The sequence below is a fragment of the Anopheles ziemanni genome, chromosome 3 (assembly GCF_943734765.1).
Source record: "Anopheles ziemanni chromosome 3, idAnoZiCoDA_A2_x.2, whole genome shotgun sequence".
In the NCBI taxonomy this organism is placed as follows: domain Eukaryota; kingdom Metazoa; phylum Arthropoda; class Insecta; order Diptera; family Culicidae; genus Anopheles; species Anopheles ziemanni.
In genome coordinates this window covers 27,170,061-27,183,224 of record NC_080706.1, presented here as the reverse complement: position 1 = coordinate 27,183,224, position 13,164 = coordinate 27,170,061, and the positions used below count along the sequence as shown (strand labels likewise).

General features: G+C 47.5%; 2 protein-coding genes across 2 annotated transcripts; one reads left to right on the top strand and one right to left on the bottom strand.

Moving 5' to 3' along the window:
* Positions 1-389: 389 nt before the first annotated feature.
* LOC131284448 (protein suppressor of white apricot) lies at positions 390-4,988 on the bottom strand. The gene is made up of 3 exons (XM_058313307.1): positions 4,424-4,988; positions 2,994-3,166; positions 390-2,914 (listed from the first exon to the last, which is right to left on the bottom strand). Exons 1-3 carry the CDS (start codon positions 4,792-4,794, stop codon positions 390-392), a joined length of 3,069 nt encoding a protein of 1,022 aa, XP_058169290.1. The 5' UTR covers positions 4,795-4,988.
* A 2,100-nt stretch (positions 4,989-7,088) lies between these two features.
* LOC131286041 (uncharacterized protein CG7065-like) lies at positions 7,089-11,747 on the top strand. The gene is made up of 3 exons (XM_058314902.1): positions 7,089-7,334; positions 7,684-7,948; positions 8,019-11,747. The coding sequence occupies exons 1-3, from the start codon at positions 7,269-7,271 to the stop codon at positions 11,690-11,692; spliced, it is 4,005 nt and encodes a 1,334-aa protein (XP_058170885.1). The 5' UTR covers positions 7,089-7,268; the 3' UTR covers positions 11,693-11,747.
* The last annotated feature ends 1,417 nt before the right edge of the window (positions 11,748-13,164 follow it).

Genomic DNA, 13,164 nt, shown 5'->3' with positions numbered 1-13,164 from the left:
TAAGTCTTGATTTTGTTTTGCCTTAGATTGATTTTTAAAATTTATTTCAAATATCAAATTTGAGATGAACTATTCCTTACCGTTTATTACCACCCAGCTAGACTGAAGACTAGTCAGTCCTCATGCAGTACTGCTTTCCATACTTTTCCTTCGACATGCTCGGTAGTTAAGTGAATAAAATTTAAACAGCATTCGCATTTATTCTTTCATTAAAACTCACTTTATTGACATTCGTAACCAAAAACAGTTTGGTTCCAATTCCACTTAAAGTACAGCATCCATAGACAACGCCGTCACAGTAGCCAGTGCGATCAGCGTTTGATCTAATGATTGTTGTTTGGAGGTTGATACGGATCGTCCATTCGCTCTTCTCCCAATTATGTCCCATTTCAACAATCCCAGTATCGCCCTCTGGTCGGTGGATACCGTGCCTCGTAACCGTCGTGCCGATCCGCTGTACCTCTCCGATGCTTTCGATGTTGCCGGTTTTCTGTATCACTGTCGATTTTCCTCCTTGACGAGCGGCTCCGCGAGCGGCGCTTTCGTTTCTTCGTTTGGCTCGGTTCCCGCGAACGACGACTATCCTTACGGCGTTTCCTCTCCCCCGATGGTTCCCGATTGACTGACCTGCGTCTCACTTCTGGCGTTCTCGAACGGCTGCGGGATGTGCGCTTCGATCGCTTGGTGGTCCGTTTCGTACGACTACTGGGTCGACTTACTGATCGTCGGCGCTTTGATCGTTGGCTGCTGGGACTTTCCGTGGTACTACTGCTGGAACTCCGACTTCTAGCTCGTTTGCCTTCCTGCCGACTTCGACTGCGCCGTTTGCGACTGCGCGACCGGGATTGCGAGCGAGAAACCGAGCGCGATCGGGTGGCAGACTTTTTCTTCGACTTTTTCTTCCCCCGTGCGGAACGGTGGCGACTTTTCGATTTTTTCTTCTTCATCCTTCGCTCGCTCGCGTCGTGTTTGGTTCTGGACCGTGACCGTCGCGATTTCGATCGCTCCGGAGCGGGTCGCGTTTCACTCACCAGCACCACATCGTCGTCGTCGTCGTCATCATTAGCATCATCGTCATCGTCGTCAATCACGGTTGTCGTTGGGCAGCTTCCTGAGGTTGGTCCTGAGAAGGGCATTTTCTCATTTCCCCTTGGTGAAGGACTCGTCGAGTGTACCGAATGGATTGATCCTTCCTCCGGCTCACTGTTGCTATCGCCATCCACTGCGCCAGACTTCTCTTCCCCGAGTATCTTCTTTTCATCGACGGTAGAATCTCCACCAGCTCCCTTAGGTTGATTTTTGATCAGATTGATAAACATATTTGCACGCTTCTTGCGTTCCGCTTGCTTTTCCTTCGAAACGATCGGTTCTGTTGCGGTAGGTACATCTGCGACGACGGGAAGTGAACTGATTTCCAAAGCCTCGACCGTTTCGTCCAACAATTCGCTCGCAATGTCGTCCGTAGTTACATCCCTCGATGGTGGATTGTCCTTACTTGCAACGCCACTTTCAATGTGTACGTCACTCGTCGGACATTCACTTACCTCGCCCGGTTGAAGCTTTTTCAGATCCTCTTCCACTTTTTCATCGTTCGCGTCCTCTTCATCATCGCTACCTCCCAAACCCGGCATAGCCTTCGCCGATCCGCCATCATCCTTCGCTTTTCGCACAACGAGCGAAAAACTAACCGGGGCACCAAGTTTCTGATGTTGGATGTTCGTGATCGGTACTGGCACCACTTTCGGTACCGCCGTATGGACCGCTTTTATCCCGAGGCTTGGTGTCGTTTCCACCACCGTACCGTTTTCTGTTTCCATCCGGATCGTTACCTTGGTCGGGGAAGGTGGTGAAGGTGCCGAAGACGGTGGTGGCTGCGATCGGGTGAGCTCGTCTCCACCACCCGTCATCCGCTGGCGCACGAGGTATGCGTAGTACGGGTAGTACTCGTGCGCTCGGTTGAGAAACACAAACCGTGGGTCATTCTTGATGCGAAGCGCTTCCTCGAAGCTGTACCCATTTTTAGCCACATATATGGCCGTCCGATCAATCACGTGCTGGATGGTAACCGGCGGTACAAGTCCTTCGAATGGACCAGTATCCTTCTTCGTCTGCTTTTCAGCATCATTTTTCGCTTTGTCACTGTCATCCTGAGACTCGTCGTCGCTACCACCGCTTTCGGAATCGTACTGCACCAATCCGGCCAACCCGGTGGACACCTTTTTCACCTCGACCGAAGCGGACGAGTTGGTCGAGCTTTCCGGGTAATAATCGAACTCGGTGTTGAGCGAAGTAAGCTGCTGTGCGCTTACTGGTGCCTCCGCGTGATTGTCCACTTCTTCGTCGGCCACGATCGTCGGTATCGGAGCGCCCGTTATTTTACTTATCAACTGGGTGTACGCACAATCCACCGATGGTTTGTACTTGATTGCCGGTACGACAATCTTCGGACGGATCTCGGTCGGAGGAGCAGCCGCCGCATCATCCACTTCACCTGCTGCACCATTCTCGCCACCCGGCGGTTCCTCCGCTTCGGACGGATACTGGTTCGTACGGAACGCAAGCAAGACGTGCCGATAGTAACGAAACAAGCGCGCACCTTGAGTGAGAAACTCGAACTGTGGATTGTTGGATTGCTTCGTCTTCAGCAGGATCTCCATTTGGGCGTCCTGGGAGGCGATAAATTTGGCCGTCTTCTCGATGATCGCGTGCTCTTTCATCGTCTCCGGCAGCTGAATGTCGGCCGGAATTTCGAAGTTCTTTGGTGGCTCGTACGGATTATCGTCCTGCTCTGCGTCAGTACTGTTTGCCGTGCGATCTTCAACCGTGGCCACGATGGCACCGTCCTGCGGAGGTGGAGCATCATAGTTGAACGGTACCTGATTGCCCAACATTGCCTGTCGCTTTAGTGCCTCTTCTGAAAGTATTTGTTTCGAAGAAAATATTACTTTTTTATAGTATTATTCTAGCAAGCAATACCAGAACCAGTAGCTTACCTTGGTAGTACTCTTCCTCCACCTCGTTGTTGTACAGGCTGTAGTAGCGTTCCTCTTCGCAGAGCTGTTCTGCCTTCTGCTCGGCACTCGTAAGCCCCTCCAGACGATCGTGATAACCACCCGACGGCGGTTCGTACGACGCCAGTTCATGTAATGCACCTCGGGCATCATATCTTCTCGATTGGGACATCACCGAGACAGACCCCAAAGGAAACCGATGCGTCGTAAGCGGGAGTGACAAAATAGAAAAAGAGAAAGAAAGAAAACAGACAAAAAGAACACCCGATTAGAAACGGTTCGGTCTTCCCTTGCCCATTCATTGGTGCGAACGTGTGTGGTATGATTATTTGATCTCTTGTTTTCTTGTATCTTTGCCTATTTGGGCTTTTGTCAAAGGGTTCTTTTATGTTTTTAGGAGAAGGACGTTGGAGTCCTCAGTAAAATCCGCTGCCAGGGATTGTTGAGCAAATCGGCCATCGGACACAAAAAGATCGAGTTGGATATGATAAAACGAAAGAATAAAGTAAACCTAAAGAAAACCCCGTTCGCGGCCTCCCGGGTGGTGGTTCTTCGATAGCCAATACCAAATAAAACCGGATGATTGCGTACTTTCTACCAAGGACCACCACTGAGGAGTTTAGCTCAAGGTTCTCTCTAGCCAAGCGGCATTCGTTCTGTCCAGGGGTTTTGAGGTCGTCGATGGCAGGAAGAGTTTGTGTCTCATGTATGTGACATATTCTTTTTTTTTTTGGTCAAATGTTTGGCTTACAACACAAGAAGAAGAGTAGAGAAATAGAGAAAAAAATGTTGAGATATAAATTAAACATTTAGAGAAGTATCAATATTACCACAATTTGATGTTTATACATACCACTGCCGCTTCGAGCACTAGTCGGGTTGAGTTTGGTTTGATTATAGAGACCTAAAAATGAATGTGTAACGTACGGTTTCACCGAACTGGTTTCCTTCCCCCCGCACGTACGGGGGCCGGCGTTTGTGGAACAGTTTCCGGAAGACAGTGTCCATTATGTTTGTGTCCAGCATTGTTTAAAGTAAGCTTGACTGGGTTTCGGACGGACCACCGTGATCTGTAGCCTCCCATCACTGGGGGGCTGTGTCGCTTTTGCTCACATCGAATCCTCTAACGATGATGGAGCGAAGCTTGCATGCGCCAAGAAGATGGTCCACACAGAGTGCAAGTCTACTGAGCCTTCGGGCGGGTATGTTGTTGGGTTTATTGAATGCATCAACGGAATCCTTTCCCTCATGGAGAGTGATCATCTTCACGTAGCTGTGGCAGGTGCGGCTGCTGTTGGAAGTCTGGAGCCTGTTGCTTTGGTATCGGCTGGTACAAACGTTTTCTGATATTTGTCAAGTTAAGGTTGAGCAGAAAGAAAATAGTATAGAAGGTAGAGAAAGGAGCTATTAACCTGTCTATCTTCAACTGATTGTCGCCCATCCACGGTATCAGATGACGGCCCTGATCGATGAACCGGGCCCTTTCGTCGTCACGGAAGACCTTGCACGAGTATCCGAACACGAGCAGATCGCTGAAGTTTTCGGGGTTGCCGCCGTGCAGATGGTAGTGGCCAGTTTTTCGAAGTATGCCGGATTCGCCGTTGGATGTACTGAACGTCGTGGTTCCGCTGCCACCGTCGCCCCCCATGCTGTTACCAGCAAAGCCTGCCGATCCGTTGTTGCCGATACCGTTGCTGCCTCCATTGCTACTTCCGCCACCGATCACGTTACTAGCTCCTAACCCACTTCTCAACGCACTGGTAAGGTTCCATCGCTCGGTCATTGTTTTTTACCACACTTTCTGCTACGATATGGTCCTCAGCACATTTCTTATACAACTGAACAACTCTTCACACGACGTCACGGAACATGATCGATTCTCCACATGCCACCGTTTCTGGAGGACACCTTTCTTACTAATTTGGTACCTCTGCACCTCTGCTTTCAAGCTACAGGTAAACTAGTTTGCCTCAAACGATATTGAGAAAGAATATTTAACTAATTTGCACAGTTTCGTGTAGCAAAACAGACGCCTCTGAAAAATTTTGACAGCTTTCCAGCAGGGTAGTCGACAGATGTTCGTATGTCAAATACAGGGTGGCCAGTGTAAATGTTGTTCCATTTTAATTCAAACTAAAATATTTATTTCACTCGGATTGTGTTTACCTAATATGGGAGTAATTGATTTAAAATTAAGATTTTTGTTAGATTTTGGATTGGACAAAAATCCACACTTCGCCTTGAGTAAAAGGACGGAACTTTGTGAAAGCTACCTCCAAATGGATCTCCTTGGAAAAATGTGACATAACGGCATTTTTATTGCTTTTCTCGCATCTGTCAAACAATAATCCTCGAAGCAGCAAAAGGCAACAATACTGCTAGTGCAAAAGTGATACAAATTGATGAAAAAACGATAGATTCCCACTAAAATCGTAGGTAAGACAATATGCATTTTGTTATCTAGTCTTTAGCTTCTTTCGATGTGTCACTGTCTCGGGTAATTATTTCGGAATTGATTCGTTTCTTGCTCGATGAAAACCATCCGCATCTTTTGCGGCAGCATCGACAAACATGGCGGACACCGCTAGAAGAAATGCAATGCGTTCAATATGAAGAATTCTTTTGCAAAAACTCCTACTCAAATCTAGTGGTGCTGAAGTGAAACTCTGTCAAGCAAGTCGCAACAAGATTTTAATTAATCAACGATATTGATCCTCCGTCCGATCTGCGGGACTACGCAGCATCAGCGCGAACAAAACATCATTGCCTATTCGGGTTGTTGAGTTTGATGTCGTCTTTATTTTTTAAAGTTTGTATTATTTTCTTTCATAGGGTTTATGGTGATAACGTGATCCCTACGCTTAACAAAACGGTACGCAACAAACTTTTCTTTACGGAAAATGGTTTCGTGTTATATACTGTCAACACTGTGTTCTTATGAATTATCAAAAGAAGCATAGTCATCCAAACTATTTTATTAATTTGTTGAAGTTTTACGAAACATATTTTAGCAGATTTCGTGCAACTTTAAAATAATTTTTTTATCGTTTATCTTGTGCAAAGAAAGCTGTCAATCATTGTTGAAGACAAAAATGGTTCGATCAATTGAATAGAGGAAAATCCTTTTGATGATAGGGACTCGTCACTTAGTGAAAGTTTTGAGTGTAACAGATAACTTGGTTCCTGTTTCATACCAATTACTCCACAATGTAACGACAACATTAAACCTGGCATAAAACAAGAACTACTCAACAGTGTTAAACAGCAGATGCTGTTGGGAAAATGTTGTTAATTCGGTGGTTCAAGACTACGGATGTACTTAACACACGGAACTCAACACACCGATCTATTTATGAAAACTGAAAGTTTCACTCCTAGCAAAAGGATCGGCTAAAATTGGTTAGCTTGATTCACCGCAAAACATTTGGATGCCAATTGTAAACTGTGTAAGTTGAAGTACATCGAACAAGTTTCTCTTGCTCTTATCCCCACTAGCCTACTTCAACCAGGTAAGTAAAGTGTTTTAGGCCTGTATCCCTGGATCAATCTTTCTTTGTTATTGGAGCTCCGGCACATCCTGTTCGATTTTTCAATACTCTGAATACATTTTATTGCTACTTATAACCGTTTGTTCTCCTTAAATTAATGAACAGTCGTCTTGCAAAATCATAGATTGAGCAGATTGTGGTGTTCCGTCCGGCAGTCCAATCAAATTCAACGATCCCCGGATAATCGAGCAACAAGGTGTATCCTTAGTAATCGTATTCCTTCTTTCACTTGTTCCTTTCAGATCTTGTCACGAAACAGTGCACAAACTCGCGAAGCGCGTTCGGTGCGTTCTGTTTGCACAATCTTACCTATAGTTACGGTCAAAGGACACCGGAACGTTCCTCTGTCAAAGGTTGTTTGGGTGCTTTTCAGTGTCGTCTGGAAAAAAGTGTGTTGTTAATGAGAACTATACTTGGCGGATTATGATATTACTGTTTATTCCGTTTGCCATACTCTGCGAACAACATGATCAGTGTCAGTGAGCCGCAAGTATTATAAAAGCGACATTTTTATTCAATCCCAAAACTGTTGTTCTCACGGGATTAACGTAAGGGTGAACCGAAAACCGTTTCTCTAGCATCGCGTTAGCGTTCTCTCTTCTAAACCGGGGAAGCGACAGCACCAAGAACACTGCGCAACCCGGAGTCATCGAAAGGAGAGATTTTGGATACCATCTGCAAGTATTCCAACTAACGATCATTCGCGGCGATGGATCTCGAACGCCGAAATGATGATGAAGTGATAACACCGGGTGATAATATTGCCCGCACGAAGGTAAGTTCATCAAGTACACACGTGCGAAATAAAAGTACGTACCATTTCTCTGTGCCGACGTGATCGGGTAAATGAAAACCCGATACCGCGGATCGTAGTGAAATATCAAAGCAAGTGTCTATACAATCGAGTGATGTGTGTGAAAGTTGTTTAGTTCGCGAAGGCTCGAATTCATATTCCAGCACTGTTGAAGTTATAAGCTCTTTCAGCCAGTGAAGAAAATGTCTTAAGTGCAGTTCAAATAGCTCCGATTACTGTTCGCGAACGCTGTAAACCTTTGTACTCTCTGTAATGACTAAAGATCTTATCTTTTTCTCTATATTCTTTTTATCACAATATTTCGTTTCAGTTTGAATTGGAGATCGAAAACCACGTACTCAATTCCACCGTTAAGCTCTCCGATGGAACCGAAGGACGCGTGTTTAGCCGGATTCCGCGCAATAAGGATCTCTTGTTTGGGTACAGTTGCCATATCTGTGGCGTCGTGTGTCTGCATGGTGAGCGAATGCTGCAGATTCATATGGCCGGTCGCAAGCACCAGGCCCGGTTGAACGTGACGGTGTTTGATGCTGAGCAGTACCGTGCGGCACTGGTGGCTAAACCGCTGGTGAAAGGTATGACCACGGAAACGTGTGGGTCCTTATCTTCGCAGGGAAATAAACTCCTTTCGCATTGCCGTTGTAGGTACCGCGTCTGGTTCCAGTGTGTCCGGTGATAACTCCGCCTCGGGAGATGCAATCGATCAGGGTGGGAACGAAGACGACTCATCGAAACCGGTCGCTCGAGTGCAGGGAATTTTGGACGCCTACCGAAATGGGCCGCTGGTGGGCTTGGAATATATGGTTGAGTTAACCGAAGGAAGTTCCACCGACAATCCGGTCTACAGCTGTACGCTCTGCAACATCAACGACAGCAACGAGGGTGACATAACGACCCACCTGATCAGCTTGCAGCATCGGCTCAAGTATCTTCAGAAACACTATCCGACCGTCCGGAATGTGCTCGCTCCGTACCGCCACAGCAAGACGGAAAACGGAGCACAGGTGTTTTCGCGGGTGGTTCAAACCGTATGTGAAGCGATCGAGGATCACCACGGCAGGTTGACACCGCAGGTATACGAACGAAGTGACTTTGAGCGTAACCAGGTTAAGTACATCCAAGAGATTACGTTCGGCACTCACTTTGACGAGCGTACGGGGAAAAAGTTTGTCGAAGTGCTTGATCATAAGGTACTAGAGGATCTGGCCAATGCGGAAGATCGCTCGGAGCAGACCCACGACAAGGGACAGGCACACGGACCGGGGGCACCGAAACGCTACCGGAATCGAAACGAGCGCGGTAGTCTCGATTCGATCTCGAGCATCAGTAGCGCCAACTCGGTGATGAGCATTTCTTCTAGCGGGGATAATGACGGACCGGAACGGGGCCGGTTGCGTAAACGGAGCCCGCTGAACGGTGGGCGTTCAGGGGTGCCAGTGGATGATCGGTACGTTATTTCGGGCAATCGTGTTGATTATCGACGCGGAGAGGGTGGCGGCATCGAGCGATCATCGAGGAAAACACAAATCCTTCCAACACCACGTGAACTTTCCCTGCAGTCGGCCGCAATCGCACACGAACGGTACAAGTGGGAAAAGTATCGGTGCTCGGTCGAGTTGGCGGTCGGACAGTTGACGAAGCAGCTGAAGGAGTACGAGAAGAACCCGGAAAAGCATCCGCTCTACTCGGAGGAGTGGAAAAAGTTTTGGAACCGACGGTACAAGGAGTTGCAGGCTGAGAAGAAGGATCCACAGAAGCATAACTTCAAACCGGAGTGGATCGAGTTTTGGACGAAGCGTATGAAGGAGCTGCACGATGAGGAAGTGGAACGCAAAAAGGTGGAAATTCGCACCAAGATGCAGCTCCCGGCGGATGGCGAAGAGCGGACGGACGAGCTGCGGGAACAGTATGCTGTACGGGTGCCACCCGGGAACAGTAAGCGATCCCGTTCGAACGACCCCAAACCCGATGCACCGCTGACGACGGTGCTGATCGACGTAAATTCCGACGAAGAGGTGGATGATTATAAGGGTGGTCAACCGATGTCCAGCAGGGCCAAGCCCCGCAGCGGGGGACGAGGTGAAGAGAAACGATGGGAAAGAACTCGTCGCGAATCCAACTCCCGGTCGCGCCGTTCGCGCAGTCCAATCAGTGATGACGCTATGGACGGTTTTTCACGTGGTTCTTCTAGTCGCCGTTATGCTCCTCCTCCGATGGACCGTGATAGATCCAGTGGTAGTGTTGCTGATAGCCGACCCCCCGAGCGGGTTGATTATGATGCTTGGGCTAAGAACTACTATGGCCCGAACAAGAAGGTGTTTGTGCGCACGGAATTCGACACGGAAAATGTACCGCTAAATTTCATCGCCGTCTGTCGGCTGCTGACGGCGTTCGAAGAGTACCTCGGCAGTCTCGGGCCGAAGGTGATCGATCTGATGGCGAAAGCGCTCGCCCTGGAAAAAGTGAAGGCCAATTCGGCCGACGATTTGCTGCTGAACGAGGATAACTGCATGTTTCTGGAGACGGTGAAAGAGAAGCTGAAGGGTCACATGATGGCTGAGACGATCGATCCTCCGAAGATAGCTCCGATCAAGAAAGCCGTATGTAATATTGCGCGCCTTCTACACGAGGCTTCAAAGCGGGAACCGGTTAGCAAACCGGTGGAAGAGGAAGTATCTCGCGATTCGCTGGCGTTCAGCGATGGAAACGTTCCCGCCCCCGTGGCACCGTCGACGCCGAGTGCGGTTGGACTCGACAAAATTGCCATTGCGGAACAGCTGGCAAAGGCGCTCGTGGCGCAAGGTAAGGTGGATTTCACCACCGAGGAGCTGGAGCAGTTGATAAATGTTTACATTGCCATGGAGAAGATGTCGCGCGAGAGGAATAGCACTATTACCACAAAGGCCTATCTAGCCGCCCTTCCGTCTGTGGCTGCCGTTGCAGCTACTGCCGTTCCTGTTTCTGTTCCTGTTGCTACTCCAGTAACTCATCTCCCTGCCGAGTTGAAGGAAATGCCCAAGTCGGGAAGTTTAGACCGCGCCCGAATGGATGTGCCTGTTCCACGGCGAACGGAGATAAATGACTTCCGTGGTGTCGCTGGTCTTGGTGCGGGTACGAAAGCCCGTGAAACGGCACCACCCGCCGCCATGGCATCATCGTCGACTGGAGGGCTTGAAAATTTGAGTGATTCCGACCTGCAGACACTCCTGCAGAGCTTCAAGGAGCTATCGAACGAAGAGCAGATGCATCTAATATCATACCTCCGGAAGCTTGAACGAACCGAACCGGACCGCGTGGAGCGACTGCGGCGTTACGTCGATTTCGATGGATTGAACGGGCAGAATAGTCGTGACTACGATCAAGATCCTTCGGAGGATGACGAAAGACATAGCTACAGAGATCAGGATGACGATGATGGTTTCGAAACATTCCGAGGTGCTTCATCAATGGGGACGAATGTTGCTCGTAACCAGCAGCAAATGACCTCTGCGATCATTAAACATCAACCGAATTTTAACAACCAACATCAGCAACAACCACAGCAGCAGAAACAGCAGCAGCAGCAGCAGAAGCAGGTGCAACAGCAGCAGCAACAACAGCAGCAACACTCGCAGCAAAATCCACAACAGCATAAGCAGCAACAACCGAAACAACACCAGCAAGCACCACAAATGGGAGCGAACAGGCAGAAAGAACTTCAGCAGCCGAAGGGCAACAAACTTCTTGTCGATTCTGAGGACGAGGACGATTACAGCTACGACGATATACTGCGTGCGGCCTCCAAGAACGTCTCGAACGTTGCGCACCCGCAATCGAAGTCGTCGCTAGACGTGCACGATACAAGCTCGAACCAGTCCCATTCCAGGGGCACCGCTAACGATCCCGCTAGCGGGTCGGCCTCAGTTTCACTCTCCGACACGCAGAATTTGATCGCGAACTTAATGGAATCGCTGCAAAAGTCCGTTTCTGATGCCAATAGCAGCAACGCGAATGCCGGAGGATCGAAATCGGCCGGCGGAGGTGGCGGAATGGATTACGCCAATCCGATAACGACGATTGGTTCCCTTGCTGGTTCCTCCAACCAGGTCTACCCTGGTCAGATGGCACAAATGCAACCACGCCCGCAAGGCCCCCAAGGACTGTCCATGCAATCGATGGGTCCGTACGGAGGCCCACAAGGCCCACCGCAAGGAGTACCGATGGGGGGACAGTCCTTCGGGCAGCAGTTTATGTACCCTGGAGGTCAAATGTTTGGAGGAAACAATCCCCAGCAGCAGGCACAGCAGTATGGTGGATATGGCAATTTTGGCTACTACTGAGAGTAAAGAGAGGGCGGCTCCCGCCGCCTGATGATGACAATTATTATATTTTTAAGTTTATGAATTGCGTCGAAAGAAATAAATTGAATGTACAGTCGACTCTCGCTAATTCAAACGTTCGATAATTCGAAACTCTTGATAATTCGAAGTATATCCGTAGTCCCTTGGAAAACTCTCACTATATCGAATAAAAACAATACGATTTGGTACACTCGATAAAGCGAAGTAAAATTCGAAGCTAGGTTGCTCTTTACGCGGTAATTCGAAGCTGTATCCCACGGTTAATGACTACACATTACATTAGACCATGCTGGATACGAGTATTACATTAGACCATGCTGTATCCACTCAACTCGCAACAATTCGAAGTTCTGAGCAAGTTGAAACGTGATAGAACGCGTACATTGCGGGTGCCCTGTAACACTCTGTTGAATGGGGGCGAAGATTTTCGTCCGAATTAGACTACATGTTGTAGACGGGTGGACGGACATATTTGGGGCACACATGTTTTGTATTAAGGTGCACAAAGAAAAGTGAAGAAAAAACAGTTAACGTAAAAGGTGGGTAAAGGCATAGCGTAAATCAATACACGCATACTTATTTCCAGTTCATAACTCAGCAACCGTAGCCGCTTATTTCCTACCACTCTTGATAATTCGAAGTCTCGATAAATCGAACTGTTTTCTGGGTCCCTCCAACTTCGAATTATCGAGAGTCAACTGTATCTTGAAAAGTGTTTCATACAGATAAGGAACAAAACGGGAGGACTATGTAAAGAAATAAAGAGAAGAGTTGGTCGTGGCATTCGAAAAGTGTAACATGTGTACCATATTTGCTTGGTCGGGTCGGGTATTCTAGTAAAGCTGCGAATAATAATATTCTTTGGTGTTGAACATTTGAAAACTAATGTTGTAAAACAGCAGTCTCAATATTATCGCGTGATTTCTATGTTTATTTTGTAACTTAAAAAAAATCGACAATTTCAACACATTCAAGACGTCAACTTTATTTTCAAAATTGGATGAACGGGTTGAATATTTGTTCGACTTTTTCACTTTTGCATTAATGGACATTTCATAAATTAAGACTCTTTCAATAACATTAGTTTGCCGACCCCTGATTTGAATATGAACAGCTGTCTGAATCGTTGCATTTGAAACTAGTTTGAAAAATCTGACAGGTATAGTATAAACGAAGTCATACTTAGATGATTAACACTAGAACTACCGAACCAGTAACTTTGACTAGGACTTCCGTCCATAATTAATGAATACGGGGTTTGTTTTTATTTCGTCAAATTCAGTTTGATTTTAACTTTGATTCCGATCAAGAGTCCAAACTCAAATACACCAGCATATCGAAATAATACAAGATAATTACCAGTCATTTCGGTAGACTTTGCACGTCGAAATTCCGGTAGTTCTAGTGTTACGCTTGAACTGTCAAACAAGCGATGTAAATAAACGTGATTG